This window comes from Rhinichthys klamathensis, unplaced genomic scaffold (genome assembly GCF_029890125.1).
Source record: "Rhinichthys klamathensis goyatoka isolate OS25496 unplaced genomic scaffold, OSU_Roscu_1.1 h1tg000011l_1, whole genome shotgun sequence".
Classification (NCBI taxonomy): Eukaryota; Metazoa; Chordata; class Actinopteri; order Cypriniformes; family Leuciscidae; genus Rhinichthys; species Rhinichthys klamathensis.
The window spans coordinates 19582862-19605002 of NW_026606564.1; the positions used below are offsets into that span (position 1 = coordinate 19582862).

A 22141-nucleotide genomic window follows, 5' to 3' on the forward strand; every position below is an offset into this window, starting at 1 on the left:
TTTTTCAGTTGCTTATAAACATATTAATGGCACAGGTGAAATTACACTCTATTTAGCACAAACAGGTCTACCATAATGTGTGAGCAACATGTATGTACATGTTTGTATTTTTGAGGGAATATTGTTTATGCATGGTTATTGAAAAAACTAAAAAATTAAGTTTTTGAAATAAGGACACAAAAAACATACTAAATATGTGTCCACAAGACTTTTGACTAATGTACGTTGTCGCCTAGAGTTTTTGCTTCAAAATGATCTGAAAATCATCCTTCCTAATCATTCACATAAAACAATAGATTGTTTTAAATTGTGAAAAACATTTTTTTGTTTGCCAAGGCAATGTGCGGATGGGCGGAACGGCCCAACCCCTATCATGAATAATTAAGTGGTTCTCAGACAGTGACCCTGCATAATAATGAGCCTTTCATTCAGGGGTGTCACACAAGAAAGAATGCAAGGACAATATATATATATATTGTCATTGCATTCTTTCTTGTATATATATAGCCTACATATATATATATATATATATATACACACACACACACACACTCTAGAGAGAACCGAGGTTACGTTAGTAACCGAGTATCGATCTTTCTGGCTTTTAAGCAGGAGAAGTGAGAAACGTCAGCACAGAGAAAACTGCATGTTTGTGAACATCTGGAGACTCATAGACCTGCTACAGAGAGATGCAGTGAATCTGGGCTTGATGGAAAACAACTGTGTACAGAAAACTATTTCACTAAAAGGTTATCTAGAATTTTGATGAGAAGTGTGCACACAAATAAAATTGTGCATTTCAATTATCAAGGTATACTCCAGAATAGCAGCACATACAGAAGGTACTCTACCAGAATGCTTATTACCGCCGCGCAAAAATAAGCCAGTGGCATTTCAAAGTCGTTCGCGAAATATCCCCCAGGTGGAGCAGAGGGACATTTAGCAAAACAGCAGCAATTGCCGCATTTTGAAACTAAGTGGGGCTAATGTCAATTAACAGCAAGGATGAAACACTACAACTATGGTAATTTCCAAATAAGCCTACAACAAACATGAAAAATCAAAACAAGAGCTATTGACATTTGCTGTACAATAATGAAACAAACAAAGATTTGGTGGAGTTGAAACTGCATTTTTAAGTAATAATTGTATTATTTATTAAAGAAAGACAATTTGGTTAATGTTATTTTATCAAAAGATCATACAATTTATAGTTTACATAGTATACATGTAGTATACATATAGACTTTTATTTGTACGAACAGTGAACTATTATATAACAAACGAAACAGAATAGAACAAACTTTTAGATTAAAAAAAAAATAGAATTTTTTTTAAAATAGCCTATAGGCTACAACAGATTTGGTTAAATTTAACGAAAGCAAAACGTAATTATGTAAAAGTACATTTTAAACAGATTATAACAAACTTTTAGAGCAGAACATTTTATGAATCAAAAGCTAAAATAGGCCTATCTCGCAGTCAGTGAAAATAAATGAGGTGCAATGACGCTAACAGGGGCGAGTGGGACCAAAAAATCTACCGGGCAATTTCGTAGACAACCGGCCCTCGTGGGGGGTTGATTTGTTTAAATATAATATTTTAATATCTAATTTGCTGGGTTTAAGCTGGGTTTAATAATTTGCTGGGTTTAATTTTTTTTCCTCTGTATTCTGTAGCAAATTCTGAAAAGGCATTTTTAAGCATTTGTAAGCTATAATTCATGCTGTGTACCAGGCACGTGCACAGGTAGGGCTCAACCTGTGCAGAGCACATGCCCTTTTTGCCGAAGTGCCCTTTTTTTTGGTGGTGGTGTTTTTTTTTATTTTTATAAATGAATGCTATTGGTCACCTTTTAAGTCTATCTGTATGTTTTAAAAATATTTAGCCAATGAATGATCTTAAAAAGAGCTTGTGTAAATCTTGTTCGGTCTTAAACTGTCAGTAAAGCTGATAACTCCGCCCCCTTTATCGTGACTGAATGAACTGAAGCTCTGCAGCGGCCGCACAGCAGACAGCAGCTGAACGAAGTTTTGCATGGGTAAACAATCTTGTTGTTGTTTGAATAAGTACTAAACACGTTGTCTATAAAAGCGCATATGTTATTTATTTGATGTCTGACTAAGATACGTGGGACCTGAGAGAGAGGGCTATGCTAGCATTTGCCATAGTCATAGCCAATACATAGCCTACACTTAAATAGCCTGTGCATACAGTAGCATTTCATGTTTTATAAAATGCGATTTTGACCAAATGTATTTTACAAGCGGAAAAACTGAGCGCCTATATAGCTATAACAATCTAGTTGGTAAGCTGTTGATGAAAATGTAATGATGCCGCCGGCGCCGTTCCCATCGGAGAATCATAAGCATATGTGCACGCCCGCGCTGTTCGTACTGGAACTACACAAAGCGACGAGTGATCCTCGTCACCTAGGTAACTAAGAAATGTGTTCTTTGATTTATGATTGCTGATACACTTAATTTATTAACATTTAATCATTTAACATTTAATGTTATGGTAATAATATTAAATTATGGTTAATTCAAGTCTGTTAATATGCACGTATTCGCTATCTAATTTTTGAATCTACAGTATTCTATACCTAGGCCTACTCTCCGGTCGTCCTCACATGTATAAATGTACAGTAATGTTGTAGTAGTAACTAAAAATAAATAAAAAATAAAACATTACAGAAGATCAATGTGAAATCTTTATATTTTATCATGCAGAATCTAATTCATGATTTAATTCATTCCAAGGCTTAATTTATTTGATCCAAAATAAGCAAAAACAGTAATATTGTGAAATATTTTTACAAATTAAAATTACTGTTTTCTATTTCAATATATTTTAAAATGTAATTTATTTCTGTGGTCAAAGCTGAATTTTCAGCATCTTTAGTTCAGTACTCTGCAGTGTCACATGATCCTTCAGAAATGCTTTTCACTGCAACTGTACTTTTCACACTATTTTATCATTGTTTTCATTGCTGGCTTATTTTATGGGAAGTGTAGTGAATAAGAGACCTTCAAGAGACCAACATTGGTCCTACACAGTATCAGGTTTTTGCCATCAACTGCAACTGTGGAGAGATCCTTTTCAAAAATGAGGTTAATCAAGAACCAACTCCGAAGCCTTTGCTCAGAGGAGAGACTCTCAGACCTTCTCCTCATAGCCATAGAGAGGGACATCCCAGTGGATCACAGTGAAGTCATAAACATCTTCAAGCATGGCTCACAGAAGGTTGCTGTTGTAATTAGGTTTAAAGAAGCCCTGAAACCCTGTATATCTATATTATCTATATTATTATTATTATTACGGTTATTAATAGTGAATAAATCTAAAGCTTTTGAGACTATTTTTTTTATTGAATTTTTCATGAAGATGAGACCATTTCCTCCTTTAATGTAGGCTTACTAAATAATCTTGATATAAAAAAAGGGAGGGGGGTGCCCTTTTTCAGTTTCAGCACATGCCCCTCAAAAGGTCTGTGCACGGCCCTGCTGTGTACTGTATCTTAACTTGAGAAGCCAGAACCCCTTTTACATTTAATAGAAAACATAATGAACCACTTATATTACGTAAAAATGTGGGTACATTTGCAATGCTAATAATATGCATCATTACAGTCTGTAAATAACTCTTAACAACACAATGCAATCACTAGTAAGACTTCCTGTTAATAAAGTATCTGGGAAGAATCTATTCTATATTAACAATGCATTAAATCACATTACACATTAATAAACCACAATAAATAAAACAAATTAAGTGATGTCTCATGTCTCAAGTCAAGTGAATTACGGGTCATTGGACAGGCGTCCAATCACAACTGACTTCCGGAAAAGGGGAAGTAACCAATGACATTTGAGCAGGGACGTGCACAGGGGGGTTGCTCAGGTTGCCCGGGCAACTGCTCATATGCCCTTCTCGACTCACGTTGCCCTTCCGAGAAAAAAAATAAAATAAAAAATCGTACAATGGATGCAGAATTTCACGTAGGCCTAGATAAGATAAAAAATCGCAAAGCCTCATTAACTTCCATTCGGGCACCGAAAGTGAAAGTCAGTAAGGGAAGGGCAAACAGTTTACGTGGCTGCAGCGCAAAAGAGGCTGAAAAAAGGAGATGGTTCTCAATGCAGTACATGAAATCCACGGGGAGGAGTCGGATCCAGATCCAACTCCTCCCACCTTACATATACCTAAACCTACCCATCTCCGCCCCCTGATCCCTAAACCCACCCCTAATCCTACCCATCTCCACCCCTTGGATCTTGATCCGACTCCTCCCCGTGGATCTCATGTACTGCATTGAGGTGCTACTGGAAAAAAGTGAGAGTAAGTAAAATACAATTATTTATTACGTTTGTTTTTGATAAACGACAAAGTGCAACGGTGTTTGTTTACTGAAGCTCGGAAAACATAACCGCGTCGCGTGTGTTATCATGCGTTCATATGCGCGTGCACGAAATGAAACTCGCATTTTTCAAGCAGAAATATGTGGAGACCAGACATACTGTACAATACATGCATGCACGTGAATGATGGCACTCCCAATCAAAGTACACATTATAAAACAAGACACTGATTATCTAGTCTCAGTGTAGTTAAAAACTCTAAACAACTGCACTAATTATGCAAGATAGAAAGCAATGTACTGACATTGTAATTTGACATTGATTGACTATTGATTTATAGGCTTTATTGAATTTAAAATGTTGATTAGCTGGACATACTGGTCAATATGGATGCACATCCCTCAGTAAATAATAACCATAAATCAAGAATTGCTTCAACATGCATAATAAAAAAATCATACTGATGCCAAAAATACCCAGGCTGTAGAGAGAACCAAAGTTAATCCCAAAAGCCAAAGCTCAGGGTTATAATTTATTATTTTCTTCTTATTTATGTTTACATTAATATTCACTTGTTATCTTAACATTCTATAGAAAATACTCTATTCAATAAATATTGTTTGTTTGAACCTCATTCTGTTCTATATTGTTGTACTTATTCTTTGACTGTTTTGTTTAAAGGAGGGAGGATTGTATTGGGAGCGCTGAAGTGTCAGGTGTGACTGTGTGGCAATGGCAAATGGTTTACATAGCTCACGACATCACAGGTCAGGTAGAGGCCCCTTAGCAGAATTTTGAGATGGTCCTCACTGCAGAACATGAAATCCACGGGGAGGAGTCGGATCCAGATCCAACTCCTCCCACCTTACATATACCTAATCCTACCCATCTCCGCCCCCTAATCCCTAAACCCACCCCTAATCCTACCCATCTCCACCCCTTGGATCTTGATCCGACTCCTCCCCGTGGATCTCATGTACTGCATTGAGGTGCTACTGAGAATTTTGCTTAGGGCCCCAGGGGGAGGTCAGGATCGGCACTGGGTTTAGCAGTCGATTCTGTTCCCTACCGGAATTCCTGTTCCCTTTACGCAATCATACTACAAATCATGCGTAGTTGCCCGTAGCCTACCATCAGAACTGAATACGAGCAAGAAGCACGACTGAATGTACGGGAAGCCAAAAGGTTAAAAAAGACTGTATTTTTTCCCGAATTTTTTTCCCGAAAGTGTGCCCTTTTTTCAGGTCAGAGCAACTGCCCCTCAAAATTCCTGTGCACGTCCCTGCATTTGAGGTTATTAAAATAGTAAGTCCTGCCCCTCGACTGCCAAAAATAAAACTGTTCAGCGAGCAAAAGCAGCAGGCGAGAGCAGATCAAGCGCGAGAGCGTGGGGAATGATCATGCGCGCGCGATGGCTTGTATTGCGTGCAGAGGAAATGTCATGCGGGCGTGCGAAAATAGCGTTTTAATTCTTTTAGTCATTGAAATAATTTTGATAAACTTTTATGACAGAAATATTACTACATGTAGCCTAAATGATTTAATTCCTTCATAATCAACACTTTAATATCAACTCTTTGTCTCAGACGCTCCTCAGAGAGCCTGTGGGGGGTTGGAGGGAGAGTTCAGTGCTTATCGTGGGGGTGCAGGACAAGCTGTTAATCGCTTCTCTTTCATATGGAGAGTGTCGGATAGCCAGCCTGATGATACACTTTTATATTAAAGAGCAGGCAAAGTTTCTTTCATGATAAATCTGTCGATGTGTACAAATGTAGATCCTATATCATAGGCGGAGTTTGACATTCGAGCCAGGGGGGGCAAAAAAAAAAATCATTGTAGCATTCATTCATTCGTTCATGTAGTAATCATTAGGCGCGTTTCGATTACAGATTTGCGCAAAACTTTTTAAATGTCGATAAAAAACTATTGCGAAATGACGGCGTTTCCATTAACCGATGTTATGCGACTAAAATGTATTTAGACATTATTACACACTAGACATTATTATTATTATTAACCCTCTGGGGACCAGAAACGCGCGGGCGCGTTTTGCTCGTTTTTTTTCACATAGCAGAAAAATAGACTTAAAGTACTACCATCATTTCTGTTCATATAGAGTTAAGAAATATGAGAAAATAATCTGTTAAATGTCTACTTTTTTATGTGCGCACATACAATCGAAATAAAATATTGTGCTTTTGTAAAATAAAGAAAATAAACAGGGTGTGCGTTCTGCCTGCAGTCACCGTGAACTTTTTTTCTGGAGCACGTCTCTAATCTTCAACACAACTCAGCTTATACTATTCACCCAGCCATAAGCAATATATCTTTTAAATCGTTTGAGTTTGTACTTTTAAATGATCCGATTCAAAACTAAAATTAATATTCTCCGTTTATGTTATCTATATAAAAAGAGAGACGTGTCAGCCCGTCTCATTATCGTTCTCTCAGCTGATTATCCCTGGTAATGTGACACGCCCACGGAGAGCACGCGCTATTCAAACGCAAATATGTGAAGCAACACATTGAGACGCGTGAACGCCCATAAACTCTGAAAACACACATTATTTTTTAGTCAGATTAATCTACTGTCGTCTTGCGCGGCTATATGAGGAACAATCCTGGGACATTTACCACTGGGTTTATTTTCACTGCGAGGATGAACAGATTCAGCTGAGAAGTAAGTGTTTTTTGCAAGTGCTTTGTTCTAATCGCGATATAGAATAACGTAGTGTCTGTAAACGGAAAAATAGCGTACTGTTAAATGTGAATCATGTGTGTGTGTGTGTGTGTGTGCGTGTGTGTGTGTGTGTGTGTGTGTGTGTGTGTGTGTGTGTGTGTGTGTGTGAATGAATGAATGAATGAACGCACAGATACGCACTGTTACAGACTAAATAACATTTCGTTGACTCGTTTTGGATAAAGTTTTTACTCTAAAATAGACATCAAATAAGCTTTTTTTAGGAGTTTCTGCTCATATGTTAAATATATAGTATGTTTTGTCAATAAACTAATCAACTAAGATGTTTTAGTGTTTGTTCAAGCTATCAAAATAATGAATCCTCAACTTTGAAATATGTATGATCAAACTAAGACATTTATGGAGAAAGACAATTTTCTTTTCAAGATGTTTCCAACTCTAACTTTGAACTGAAATAAAACCATGTCTATACGGTGAAGGGTGTGTGATAGAAGTGTCCAGACTTATGCACCCTGTATTTTCCTTATATAAATCCAAACAATCTAAAAGCCATTCTTTTTTAAATCTCCTCATTCTTTGTGCAAAGCTCCTGTAATGATATGGCCTGATAGCACCTAATAGGGCCATTATGGGGAGGGTCTTTGTCTTTCTCAGGTGTGAAATTCCACACATATTAATGAGAGACCACGCCTCCTCGCATAAAGCTTTCTCAAACAAAACACGTCATTAAAAATGTAAAAGACTTTATTGACTTATCTGAATGAGTAGTCAGGATGATTCTCACATAGTTTTGGAGCAAATATTCTAGGCTATGTGATACAATTTTCAAAAGTCTTGTGAAGAAATAATCAATATGTGTTTTGTGGTCTTATTTCAGCAACTTTCATTTTTATTTTTTTCAATAACCACGCATAAACATTATTCTATTAAAAATACAAACATGTACATACATGTTGCTCACTCATCATGGTAGCCAAGTTTGTGCTATATAGAGTGAATTTACACCTTTGCCATTAACATGTTTATAAATAACTGAAAAAAGCACAAATGTCAGTGCATGTCAAAACATCCCAAGGGCCCCAAAAACACTCTGGTCCCCAGAGGGTTAATGGAAGGAGACGTGGTGTGTTATCCAAGCATTAATGGCAGACCCTTATACTGCGAACGGCACATATAGCCCGGAGTTCCTGGCTGTTTCTCCCTCATTTCTGCTCCGAGGTCTTGATTGTGGCATTTCTTTGAGGTTTAGAATCCAGTACTCCTGTAATTATTGTTTCTTTTATGAATTTAATAAAGAACTCGTATTATGTCCAAACGGTCAGTGTACTTTTGTGTCCATTCGTTTTTCCTTATTTAACCCGTAATTGCAAAACGAAAAATAAACGGTTGTATTTTTAAAACGCAAAGTCGAACACCAAAATTTTAATTTGAACTGCTACACACCAAATGCTGCGCAAAATAAATAATATGGACGAATTTTCAGATTTTTGTTTATGACTTTTTGCCCCTTTATTAAACATTTAAAATATTGACAAATTAATATGAAAAAAAATGTAGATTTAACTGGTTTTCTAAGGCCAAATTAGAACCTGGAAATTATATTTTTCCCGCAGTGCTGAATGAGAAGATAACCACAGGCTACAGAAAGGTGATTTATAGGTGAGTTATAGGCTATAATAATTAATAAATGTGTCTGAAAAAAATAACAAGGCATTTTAATTGTTTATTAATAAAAAATCAGTGTCGGCTAAAACATCTCCATCTCCGCTGTAAAGCGGATGCACCTTTAGAGAGAAATGCACCTTTCATACGGATTACATAGCCTAATCAGAAGGTATTAGCTTTCGATTCGAATTTGTTCGTTTTAAAGTGGACATTTCAAGCTTTAGCTTAGGCTATTTTGTTTCAGTTATAGCGCTTCAGTTCACGGAGACCATGAAGCGCGCCTGATTGTTTTATTTTATTTTACAAAAGCACAACGTTTTCTTGTTATTGTGAGTGTACACAAATAAAAGTAGTTGCGAATAATGTATTATTATTTTCTGTATGACCAGAAATGATAGAGTAGGCTAGCCTATTTTAAGTTGTTTCCACTGTTGATGGGAAAATGCAAGTGTTCGCACCCACGCCCCGCGCCTCCGTGCCATCCAGTGCGCGCTCCACATTCCACACACACACTTGGATATGCGTCAAAATCTTTTTTTAGCCTATTTGTGATCATCTTAGCCCTGTATTATGAATGATATGTGACGAATTGCTTTGTTCCTTTTTTTTGATAAGCGTCTTCTACATATGTAGCCTAATAAATGTTATAATAATGATGATAATTATTATTATTATCCCCGCGTCTTCTCTAAGTCAGCTGACTGTAAATGCGCAAAACCTGTTTCCATTGCAGTTTTTTTTTTTACTAAAGCAGTATATAAAATCAGATGTGTAGCCTATTACCTACCACCATTTAGTTGTTTTGTGTTATTTAAAATATTTATAATATATATAGGCCTATTTTTTAACAATGCAAAAAAAAAAAATTAAACGGGTTTCAGCCACCAGGGGGGGCTTTTAAGCAACAAATTGTTGCCTTTAAGCAACAAATGATAAATAATAATTTATTTATTTTTGTCATTGGTGACACGCAGCGACATACAGTTTTATTAGCTATATGATGCGTTTCTATCCTGAAAAACATTTAATATCGAGACCCAGCGCGTGCAGTGCGGGAGACAAAAGAAACTTGAGATCCAGCGCGTCTGCGAGAGAGAGGCAAAGAAAAACGCCTGTTCTTAATTTATGTTGCTTTCTACTATTTTCATTTTGTACTGATTTAATTGTAGCCTACACAGCAAAGCTGAAATTTCTTTGGCAATACAAATTTAAAATGTCGGAAGAATTAGATTCTATATTTCTCATTTTTCTTTGCAAAGGGAAAAAACACTCGATCCAACCCTGTTTTAAATAAATAAACAAACTGTCCTGACTCTTTATTTAAACCTTGAAATGTATAATAGGGTTATAATTTAATTGTTTTTTTATATTGAAAGCATTACTATTTAGTTAGTGTATAATTTTTGTAGCCAAGTCAACAAAATGTTAAGAGCTATTCAATGTAGGCCTATGGATCTGTTTTGAAAAATGTATTTCGTTGCTAGGGGTATCACTGTCAGCCATCTCAATTTCGTGAATGATTCACAAAACAATAATTTAGCTGATTAAAGACGAGCTTCATAATCTTCATTTTCTGCTGCGATCGGCTGACAATCTTCAACAGCACCTTCGGGTTTTGTCGTCTGTGCAGCGAAACAGAGGCTCTGCTGGAATCTAGCAAATTGATGATGTAATGTTCCATTAATAAATAAACAAAACAATTGATGTTAATAACTGTTCCCTTTTTAAGCATCAAGAAGGTTAAAACATTAAAGTCCCTGTAAAGTCAAAATTAAGTATGTGTTCTGAGATTGTCACACCACAGAAAAATGTGTTATTAGCCACCCAGCCAAATTTGAATGATAAAAAAAGCCGCCAAGTAAATAAAATAAGCTATCAAAATCTTGAAAAACTGAGCAGTATTCTCTGCTCTTAAATGCTGGGGGCGTGTCCGCTGTGGGGGCGTGTCCGCTGGCTGCGCTGAAACCACGCCCACTAGCGGGAAAGCTTCCGACATGATATAAGGTGATATTGCTTTCGGGACGGGAGGATGAAGGCCGATGCCGGAGATAGTCGGTTTGGCCCCATTTACCCATTCACGGATTATCAGTGAATCCCAGAATCTCAGACGAAAGTTTATAAATCTATCCTGTGTAAAATGTTCACTACAGAAGCGGGTTTTGGGGGTGATCCTCAGCTCTCCATCAAGGTGGCTCTTCACAAAATGAATCCACGCCTTCTTGATGTGATCGTTTTTCGGAAAATTAAATAAGGACACCGATCTGTTTTGTACGTGATCGCATCCAGGTAGTACGTATTTCCGTGACGAAGGCATAGCTGGCTAGCAAACTGTAGGCTGTAGTAACTAATAGTACTGACAGTAACTCGCGATTCAGCGGCGAACTGATGTGAATGTTCTCTATTGTTAGGGGAGGGGCCAGCCTCAGGGGCTCCAGTGCGTCATCAAGTAGGGGCGTGTCCAGGAGCTCAGGGGCTCCAGTGCGTCATCGAGCCCGAGATTTAGGAACACAGCAATGGTGAAAAACTGTTTAACGGTCTAACTCCACAATTCAGTACTTCACAGTTCACGGTCTTTGTAATATGTTTTAGCAATACATTTCTAAAATTGATAATGTGTTTAGAATTTTTTTTAGAATTGCCTTTACAGGGACTTTAACGCTGTCGTCCAACATCGGTCAACAGCATGTAGGCTTCAATGTTATCATCTAAACGCCTATTAATAAAAATGACAGACAATGAATAACAAAGCTCCGAAAAGTGTTTTGAATCAATAAATGCACATTTCAAAAGTTTTTATTTTCGACAAATATTAAACTAGAGACAAAATAATGAAATCAGTTTATAGAGCTGAGTTTCGAACTCAGAGCGCTTGAAGCCCCGCGAGGGACATGTTGAAGCATTGACCACACAGCTATCGTCTGAACACTTAACATCTTATGCTCATGCAAAGCCTTATTGATTTAAAAAAAATTATTACAATGTTTTATGTTGAAATGTTTTCATTTATAAAACAAGCCTATTTAACCCTCTGGGGACGGATTGGCCGATACCGCCCAAAAGGGCATACTTTTACAAATGTGTAATTATCTTAAAAACTATTAATGATAGAGAGGTGCCGTCTTCCTCAGATTCCGCTGAAAACAATGGTATATGGGATACACACTTCCTTGTTGCGTAATACCACTGTGTATAAGGCCAATGAAATCGATGTTGTTAGGAATATTCCACGCGCAGAGACCAATGGAAAAATTGCCGCTGGGAGGAATATTTTTCTTACCAATCAGAGGAAGGTTACCATGGCGTATTCTAGCTAATCAGAGGACTCTGTAGCCTTGCAAGGGGTGGGATTATAGTAAGTGATATGACGCAATTTCACGCAAACAGCGTCGAGTGGAGAAGGACACAGAGAGCGAACGGAGCGGAGTATTACAGCGCGCAGAGAGATTTATATGAGAGAGAGACAGAACGATTATAATATATATATATATATATATATATATATAGCAATTATAGCATTATTATCTTACTGTTTTAGCACTTTTATGATGGCAAGCAGTAAAAGATTTACCTCAGAACACGCTCTGGAACAATTACTGGAAAAAGTGACGAGGAGAAATCCGAAGCTGACAGCTTTTTCACAGATGATGAAATATTTTACTTTTGATTGAACAATTACAAATGTCTGTCAAGCAAAGGGTTTGAACAATATATTTTTTGTTCAAAAACTGTTCACTATTGTTGTGTGAGGTGTGATTTTCAGTAATAAATGACAAAAATAAAATTTTCGTTTTGAAATTCTCTAGTTTATTGTACATTTATTGTACATGTTTCACTCATACTTCCTTTATAAACACATTACATACTAGCTTAGGGTCTTCTGAATCCATAGATACCAAACACATGGTGTTCCATCTCCATTACATATGGTTTATAAGCCCAAATGTAAAAATAAAGAAAACGGACCAAAAAGGGCTAAGTCCCCAGAGGGTTAATTCTTAAAATAATAAAGAATGCTAAAACAGAACTGATGCCGACTAACATCGGTTAGCAAGTCCTGACAATGTTTAAATTATTAAACGATCATTTTGTTTATGCCTAATTTATTTCACCGTTATTTTAATTTGTTAGTAGATTATTAACTGAAACAATGTATAATAGCCTACCTATTATATTGACGCATAACCTGAGATTAGCCTATAGAAAAACTGGGCACACAATATTAGCCTAAAGTTTAACCTACTTTGGTAAATGGTAAATGGACTGCATTTATATAGCGCTTTCACAGACCCAATGGCCACCAAAGCGCTTTACATTTGCCTCACATTCACCCATTCACACACTCATTCATACACCGACGGCGGTGTCTGCCATACAAGGCACCATCCAGCTCGTCGGGAGCAGCCGGGGTTAGGTGTCTTGCTCATGGACACCTCGACACTTGGTCAGGTGGAACCGGGGATTGAACCACCAACCTTTAGGTTCGCAGACAACCTACATGAACCACTGAGCTACTGCCGCCCAGAAATACCTCAGAAATTTTACTTTGCTTAAATTTGATGCAATAATAGAAGCCTACATTTGTTTTGGTTCTAAATTTGTACTTTAATTTCAGTATTGTGATTAAGAAGTCGTTTAACTAAAATGTTTCACTTGAATTTATCTGCTACCAGTTCTCAACGAGCCGCAGCAGATTACACAATAGAGAGTAAAAACGGACACTTTTCAAAGTCTGTGATAGTAGCGCTTCTTAGCGGTAAAAGGCAGCAAATACACCCCCCAATTTAACAGCGGCGGCAAAAGTATTATTCTGGTTGAGGACCAACTGTATACTGACCCATAATGTCTATTTGACCTGTAGCTCGTATCACAACTAAACTGTGTTGACGTTTATCACCATCATGACAGAACCTCCAGCATCTGATCTGATCTTGATCATTTTTGATGCAACAAATTGTCAAGCTAATTGTATTGCTAAAATAATATATTAGTTATGAATATTTAGCCTAATTAACTAATTTAGTTAAATATTTGATCCTGTCTCACCTCAGTGTCTTCAGTTGACAGTCTGGATCCTGTAGTAAATCATTGAGCTGCTTCACTCCTGATTCTCCAGGATCATTCCCTGTGAGATCCAGCTCTATCAGGTGTGAAGGGTTTGATCTCAGAGCTGAAGCCAGAGCTTTATAACCTTCTTCTGTTACGCTGCAGTTAGAGAGTCTAGAACAGGAATGAAAGCATTCAACTGATTAATCAGTTAAACCCCAAACAATATAAATCCTTAAACTTGAATTTTATTTTGCTCTTTGTACAAATGCATTGAAAGTTATTTGCAAAAACTGACAACTGAATATGGAGGCAAACAAAAGGCACAGAAATCTTTAATATGTTAGACATCAACATCACTTTCGAGATTACAATTATCTAAAACTGTGTAAGCCTGTTTATTGGTCCAAATGGGGGTTTCCTCCAGAACGGGTGAAGGTCTCTGCGTGTTACTGTCTTTCCATGTGGCAAAGTAATTTAAGTCCATTTAAGCTTTTATCTGACTTTATATCTGACTCCATTTTATCACAACCTCAAATTTAAGTTAGATTGCCAATTGGTTATTGGTCAATTATATAATAGTTTAGCAATACATTTGATTGTTCTATTTAACTCTTTACTTATATTTTACCCATTCATATTAGGAAGCTATGTCGCTCAGAGGTCCTCACGCCTTGTTTAACGTGGGTCTCACGATCACAATCTCGCCAGCTTCGGTCACTAAACAGAGGTAATTGCTATATACCTGATTTCGGTCACATTCACATTTACACAATCAAAGATACTTTGGTATAGCCCCTGTGATTGCGTACACTTGAAATTAAAGTAACGTTTACTTCAGTAGAGGTATGGCCACTACTACAGATAAAAGGTCAACCAACTTTACATGTCTTATAATAGCTTTGGATTGGCCATGCCGTGGTTTCCCACGTACACTTGTGTAAAGTAACATTAAATTAAAACAGAGGTAAAACACACCCAGATTTAGGTTGGTCAAGCAGCATTTTTGCTGCCCTTAAAGGAAATTCACTTCTTGTCTTTGCAAAACATTAACACTTGAATTAGCGATAAAATATTAGTCATCACTAATCTGACGCAAAACTTGCAGTAACATACAAATACGTTTCATCTACTTGGGAAAACAATTTCAGAGTCAGTCGGAATAAAATCAAATGTACCAATTAATTATGTCAGGTAAATGTATCATGCCAATTACATGACCAGTTCAAAGATAATCAATCCCTGCGAATCTGACATTATAAAATACATGATGCAGATGCCTGCATACACTCTGCATCACAGGCTAATTTGAGTTACAAATCACCACAAGCCTTCTTCAGCATCTCCCTAAATACTCAGACCAAGGCAGAAACCTCTTTTCAAAATGTAAACGAGTTCACAGTGGGAATTTGCATTAATCACCGTCCCAGACTTACTGGGGACAGACGTTGATTTACATGGGTGCACACACACAGCAGTTAACAAGATATCTCTAAACTCTCCACACCTTATTACCTTTTTGGTTTACTTCTGTGGGAATGAGACCTTTGTACCAGTTGCACTGAGACATTTCAAATTATACCAAACATGTATAATACTGTATGAAAATAGTTCATATTAAACCATATAGATTTTTGGGTGAATTCAGGTAGGGATGGGTGAAGGGAATGATGTGTAAATTGGGAGGTGATCAACTCAAGTGCGCTTTTTGCCTCCGGCATCGTCCTGTCAGTCATCGCAACTCACTCTAGTCACATGACTCCTGTGGCTCAACTTACCTCAGTATCTCCAATTTACACTTACCTCAGTATCTCCAATTTACACTTTATATTCTTCAGTCCAGTGCAGATCAGCTTCACTCCTGAATCCTGCAGATTATTATTGTTCATGTTCAGCTCTTTCAGATTGGTATCTGATCCAAGAACTGCAGCCAGATCTGAACAGCTTTTGTCTGTTAAGTTACAATCATTTAACCTACAATAAAGTCACAACACAGAATTAGACGGAATACATACAATACATTTTCTATATACAAATATTAAATACATTTTCCATTTATTTTTTACATAAACAGCATATACAGCAAAGAGGCTGAGTTAAAATAAAATGTATCTTCAAAATCTACTATTTCCTGTACATTAGTGTTTTTTATTCAGTGACAAATATCCTTGATAAAATAAACCATGTTTGAAAAACAATTTGTGTAAAGCTTCTATAGCTATAGGATTTTTTCTCTATTTATGTGACCTGATGGAGTTTAGGTTCTTGCCATTGTTGCCTCTGTCTTGCTTAGTGGACACTTATTATTCAACAACATTATTGACTTGACTGCACCGACACCATTATATGAGACAGTTCACACTTTATAGCAAGTTAAAGGCCTTTCACTATAATTCTATAACTGCCTCCATGCACATGTACATGTCTTTTTGATATAAAATATTTAATGATTTAAGTAAAGCTAATATTAATTAAACCTGAGAACCTAAGAAGTTGTATTTGTTTTTAATATTTCAAGATTAAGGTCAACCGATGGCTGATGCCAATAAATTAAGAGAGCAGGGTGGCCAATGGGTGATATATCATTAATTTAAAGATAGTAAAGAAGCATCCATGACAATTGCTAAAAATTAAATTTATAGTTATTTACTCGTTACTTTACTTTGATCGTGTCTCGAATGTGGATAGTAATTTAGCAAGAGAGTTCAAATGTTAATTTCCTTTGTTTTCTCAGAGAGTTGCCCTCTCTTCCAGTTCTTCCAGTTTATTTATATATTATTCAGTCTTCAATCTGAATGATCCACAACAAGTAACCTGAAAATGGTCGGAAAATTAAAGTTTGGGAAAGGGCTAATTAAAGTCCAGACCTCAACTCCATTGAAATGCTGTGGAAATACGTGAAACACCGCTCATGCTGGAAAGTCTACTAATGTCACCGAGTTGAAGCAGCTTTGTAATGAGTGGGACAAATGGACCAAAATACCCTCACAGTGGTGTAAAACACTCATAAACTAGAGGAAGTGTTTAGTCGAGACTAGCTGCAAAGCTGGAAGCAGAATCAGAGATACACAGGATTTATGTATTTTAGTGCTTTTGAGGGAGCTGTCACATAAAATATTAAGAGAAGTGATTTCTACCAGATATCGCCCTCCATTCAACACTAGGTTACATCACTAAAGTATAAATTACTATAAACAAAAACATCACAATTTAAGTGTTAACTTATAAGAAGTAGAATTGACATAAATAGAAAATACTTTATCCACTAAATATTATACTCATAGTGCAGTGCCAGGTGTTTAGTTCACCCAAAAATGAAAATTAGCTCATAATTTACTCACCCTCAAGACATCCTAGGTGTATATTACATGCTACTTTCAGACGAATACAATCAGAATTATATTTAAAAAATGCCCTGGCTCTTCCAAGCTTTATAATGGCAGTGAATGGCTGTATATTTTTCCATCAAAGTGCATCCATCCATGATAAAAGTGCTGCACACGGCTCCGGGGGGTTAATAAAAGTCTTCTGAAGTGAAGTGATGCGTTCGTGTAAGAAAAATATCATTATTTAAAGCTTTATAGGCTAAAATAACTAGCTCCCGGCCTTTATTGGAGAGCCATGTGGAGCACTTATTTTACAAGAAAATATATTTGCCAATGACCCTCAGGATCTGTAGCTCTTATTCTGATATTTAATGTTAGATCTTTCCTTTTCTTGGAACGAAATGAATGCTTAATGTCACTTCAATATTACTAGATGAAAAAACACAACAACATTTATTTAACAACATTAACCACGATGTAACAAATAAATAAAAGATCTTTGAATTTTTCACAAAAGTTCTCTTGCGCTCTTGCCTTGGCATCGTCCTGTCAGTCATCGCACCTCTAGTCACGTGACTCCTGTGGCTCAACTTACCTCAGTATCTCCAATTTACACTTTATATTCTTCAGTCCAGTGCAGATCAGCTTCACTCCTGAATCCTGCAGATTATTATTGTTCATGTTTAGCTCTTTCAGATTGGTATCTGATCCAAGAACTGCAGCCAGAGCTGAACAGCTTTTGTCTGTTAAGTTACAATCATTTAACCTACAATAAAGTCACAACACAGAATTAGATGGAACACATACAATACATTTTCAGAAGAAGCATTAGAACAACAGGAGAGAACATCAGTCTGTGAGTGTTTACTTTCTCATTTGATTTTAGCGCGGCTCTTCGTTACTGTGTTTACCCTGGTAAAAACGCGCGTGTGTTTGTTTGTGTGTGGTGACTGAGTTTCGCTGGCCAAATAGTTGGGCGTGGCCTGCTGTATTCATTAACGGGGTATTTGGCGTGTATATAACTGGTTCGTGCACCGCGGCAGCGGTCGCGTCTGCCCTCGTGTGAAGCCCTCATCGTGTGAAGACCTAAGAGTGTAAAGACCAGCGACTCTACCTGTGCGACTCCACCGAGCAAGGACACCGACAAGGCACTTGAGTATTAAATTCTTCTTGTTTATTTATTGTTGTTTCCTTTCTCTTCTACAAACTTTTCTTTGGATCTTTCTGTTTGTAAGCTCCTTTTCACTATGTGTTTTCAAATATCTACTATTACTAACATACGTAAATCAAACGTCACACGTCAGAGGCGGTGCACTCCTAACAATCTCTGTACCCTTCCGGTGTCTTCTAATACTTTATTCTCTTTTCCTATTGGTCTCTGGAACTGCCAGTCCACTGTTAACAAAGCTGATTTCATTACATCTTTTTCAAGTCATTCAGGTCTCAGTCTAATGGCCCTGACTGAGACCTGGATTAGACCAGAGGACACTGTCACACCTGCTGCCCTCTCCACTAACTTCACTTTCTCACACACCCCCCGTCTGACCGGAAGGGGTGGTGGTACTGGTCTGCTCATCTCAAATGACTGGAAATTTTATCCTTTACCACCTCTATTTGACAACAGCTCATTTGAATCACATTCAATTACCATCACTACTCCTATAAAAATCCATTTTGTAGTTGTATATCGTCCCCCAGGTCAACTTGGCAGTTTCTTGGAGGAGCTTGATGTGCTACTCTCATCCTTTCCTGAAGATGGTACTCCTCTTGTAATTCTTGGAGACTTCAACATCCACCTAGAAAAACCTCAGGCTGCCGATTTCCACACCCTGCTTGCATCAGTCGACCTCAAACGAGTATCTACTGTGGCTACTCACAAATCAGGTAACCAATTGGACCTTATCTACACACGCTACTGCTCTACGGACAATACACTGGTCACTCCACTGCACACCTCAGATCACTTCCTCCTCACTCTCAACCTCAACTTGCCTCAGAACACAACACACACTCCTCCACAGGTCACCTTTCGACGGAACCTACACTCACTTTCACCCTCTTACCTATCCTCTTTGGTCTCATCCACACTTCCTCCACCTGATCAGCTCTCAACACTTGATACCAACAGTGCAACTGATACTCTTTTCTCCACTTTAACATCCTGCTTGGACAACTTCTGTCCCCTTTCCTCCAGGCCAGCCCGCGCCACACCCTCTGCCCCCTGGTTAACTGATATTCTTTGCGAACATCGTACTAAACTCAGGGGTGCAGAGAGGAAGTGGCGCAAATCGAAAGATCCGACAGACCTGGGTCTTTATCAATCCCTCCTCTCTTCCTTCTCTGCTAATATCTCTACTGCTAAAATGGTTTACTATCACAACAAAATTTTCAATTGTTCTGACTCTCGCATGCTTTTCAAAACCTTCTCCTCTCTTCTTAACCCTCCTCCTCCTCCTCCTCCTTCATCAACCCTAACAGCTGACGATTTTGCCATATTCTTCATAGAAAAAATAACCACCATCAGCGGCCAATTTACCAATCCACAAACTGACACACATTTTACCAACAAACGCACACATTCTACCCTCATTCTCTCTACTTTCAGAGGCGGAAGTCTCTAAACTCCTCCTTTCCAATCGCCCTACTACCTGTCCGCTTGATCCTATCCCCACTAATCTACTTCAAACCATTTCTTCCTCAGTTGTACCCACACTCACGCACATCATAAACACCTCTCTTCACACTGGTACCTTTCCCACAGCTTTTAAGCAGGCTCGAGTAACCCCACTGCTTAAGAAACCCAATCTAAATCCAGCACATCTAACAAGTTACAGACCGGTATCTCTTCTTCCATTTGTCGCGAAAACACTTGAACGAGTTGTCTTCAACCAGATCTCCTCCTTTCTTACACAGAACAACCTCTTGGATGAAAATCAGTCTGGTTTCAAAAGCGGACACTCAACTGAGACTGCCCTGCTCTCAGTAATTGAAGCTCTGAGACTGGCAAGAGCAGCTTCCAAAACCTCAGTCCTCATCCTGCTGGATCTGTCTGCTGCTTTTGACACAGTAAACCACCAGATCCTCCTGTCAATCATAAAGATGAAGGGCATCTCGGGAACTGAACTCCAATGGTTCGAGCCTTACCTCTCAGGTAGGTCCTTTAGGGTGTCGTGGAGAGGTGTGGCATCTAAGACCCAACATCTAGCTACTGGGGTGCCTCAGGACTCAGTGCTTGGACCACTCCTCTTCTCCATCTACATGACATCACTAGGATCTGTGATTCAGAAACATGGCTTTTTCTATCATTGCTACGCTGATGACACTACCTCTCATTTCAGCCTGACGATCCGACGGTAGCTGCTCGTATCTCAGCCTGCCTGACAGACATTTCTGGCTGGATGAAGGACCACCACCTTCAACTAAACCTTGCGAAGACAGAGCTACTTGTGGTCCCGGCCAACCCAACACTTCATCACAACTTCTCCATTCAGCTAGGCTCGTCATCCATAACTCCATCAAGGTCAGCTAGGAACCTTGGGGTTGTAATTGATGATCAGTTGAAATTCACAGACCACATTGCTAGAACTGCCCGGTCCTGCAGATTTGCCTTGTACAACATTAGGAGGATCAGGCCCTTCCTTACAGAGCATACTACACAACTCCTTGTCCAAGCACTTGTTTTATCCAGACTGGACTATTGTAATGCTCTCCTGGCTGGTCTTCCAGCTTGCTCTGTCAAACCTCTACAATTGATCCAGAATGCTGCAGCCAGAGTAGTCTTTAATGAGCCGAAGAGAGCACACGTCACTCCTCTCCTCACACAATTGCACTGGTTGCCAGTTGCCGCTCGCATTAAATTCAAGGCACTGACGTTTGCCTACAGAACAACCACTGGCACTGCTCCCTCTTACCTAAACTCATTACTTCAGACTTATGTGCCATCCAGAAACCTGCGCTCTGCTAGCGAATGTCGTCTTGTGGTACCATCTCAAAGAGGCACAAAATCTCTTTCTCGGACCTTTACCATGACTGTTCCCTGTTGGTGGAATGATCTGCCTAACTCAACCAGAGCTTCTGAGTCAGTAGCCACTTTCAAGAAACTGCTGAAGACGTATCTTTTTCGGCAGCACTTGATTCAGTAGAATTAACACTTTCTCTTCTCTTCTATAAAAAAAAAACTGCACTAAAATTAAACAGAGGGGTTATAGCACTTACGTATTGTTGTCCTACTGTTAGTTTAACTGCTTCTATTGTTCTCATTTGTAAGTCGCTTTGGATAAAAGCGTCTGCAAAATGAATAAATGTAAATGTAAATGTAAAATGTAAATGTCTATATTCAAATATTAAATAAATTTTCCATTTATTTTTTACATAAACAGCATATACATTTCAAATAACATTTATCTTCAAAAACGACAATTTCCTATGCATTAGTGTTTTTTATTCAGTGACAAATATCCTAGATAAAATGAAGCATGTTTGAAAAAAATATTTGTGTAAAGCTTTTATACCTATAGGATTTTTTCTCTATTTATGTCACCTGATGTAGTTTAGGTTCTTGCCACTGTTTCCTCTGTCTTGCTTAGTTGGGGACACTTAATATTCAACAATATTATTGACTTGACTGCACCGACACCATTATATGAGACAGTTCACACTTCTATGGCAAGTTAAAGGCCTTTCACTATAATAATAAAAAATGTCTCCATTCACATGTACATGTCTTTTTGACATAAAATATTTAATGATTTAAGTAAAGCTAAGATAACTTAAACCTACGAACCAAAGAAATTGTATTTGTTTTTAATATTTCAAGATTAAGGTCAACCGATGGTTGATGCCAATATATTGAGAGCAGGGTGGCCAATGGGTGATATATCATTAATTTAAAGATAGTAAAGAAGCATCCATGACAATTGCTGACATTTTTTTTTTTTTACATTATTACATTAAACTACAGAATTACTCATAGAAATAAGCATTTAAAATATCTAATTACTGGGAGAAACAGAGGGACAACTAATATATGATGTGGTAATATACAG

The 22141-nt window shown here is 37.9% G+C and overlaps 2 protein-coding genes across 2 annotated transcripts in view; both read right to left on the minus strand.

Annotated features, from left to right (window-relative positions):
- The window catches only part of LOC130100468 (ribonuclease inhibitor-like), a 669359-nt gene that overhangs the window by 271670 nt on the left and 375548 nt on the right, over positions 1 to 22141 (minus strand). The gene's annotated exons all lie outside the window — the stretch shown is intronic.
- LOC130100993 (NACHT, LRR and PYD domains-containing protein 12-like) overlaps positions 1 to 22141 on the minus strand; it is a 28591-nt gene that overhangs the window by 2383 nt on the left and 4067 nt on the right. The window contains exons 3-5 of the mRNA XM_056266591.1: positions 17692 to 17862; positions 15574 to 15744; positions 13771 to 13944 (exon numbers count right to left, since the gene is read on the minus strand). Of these exons, the coding sequence (XP_056122566.1) occupies positions 13771 to 13944; positions 15574 to 15744; positions 17692 to 17862 (516 nt within the window). The remainder of the gene's footprint in view (positions 1 to 13770; positions 13945 to 15573; positions 15745 to 17691; positions 17863 to 22141) is intronic.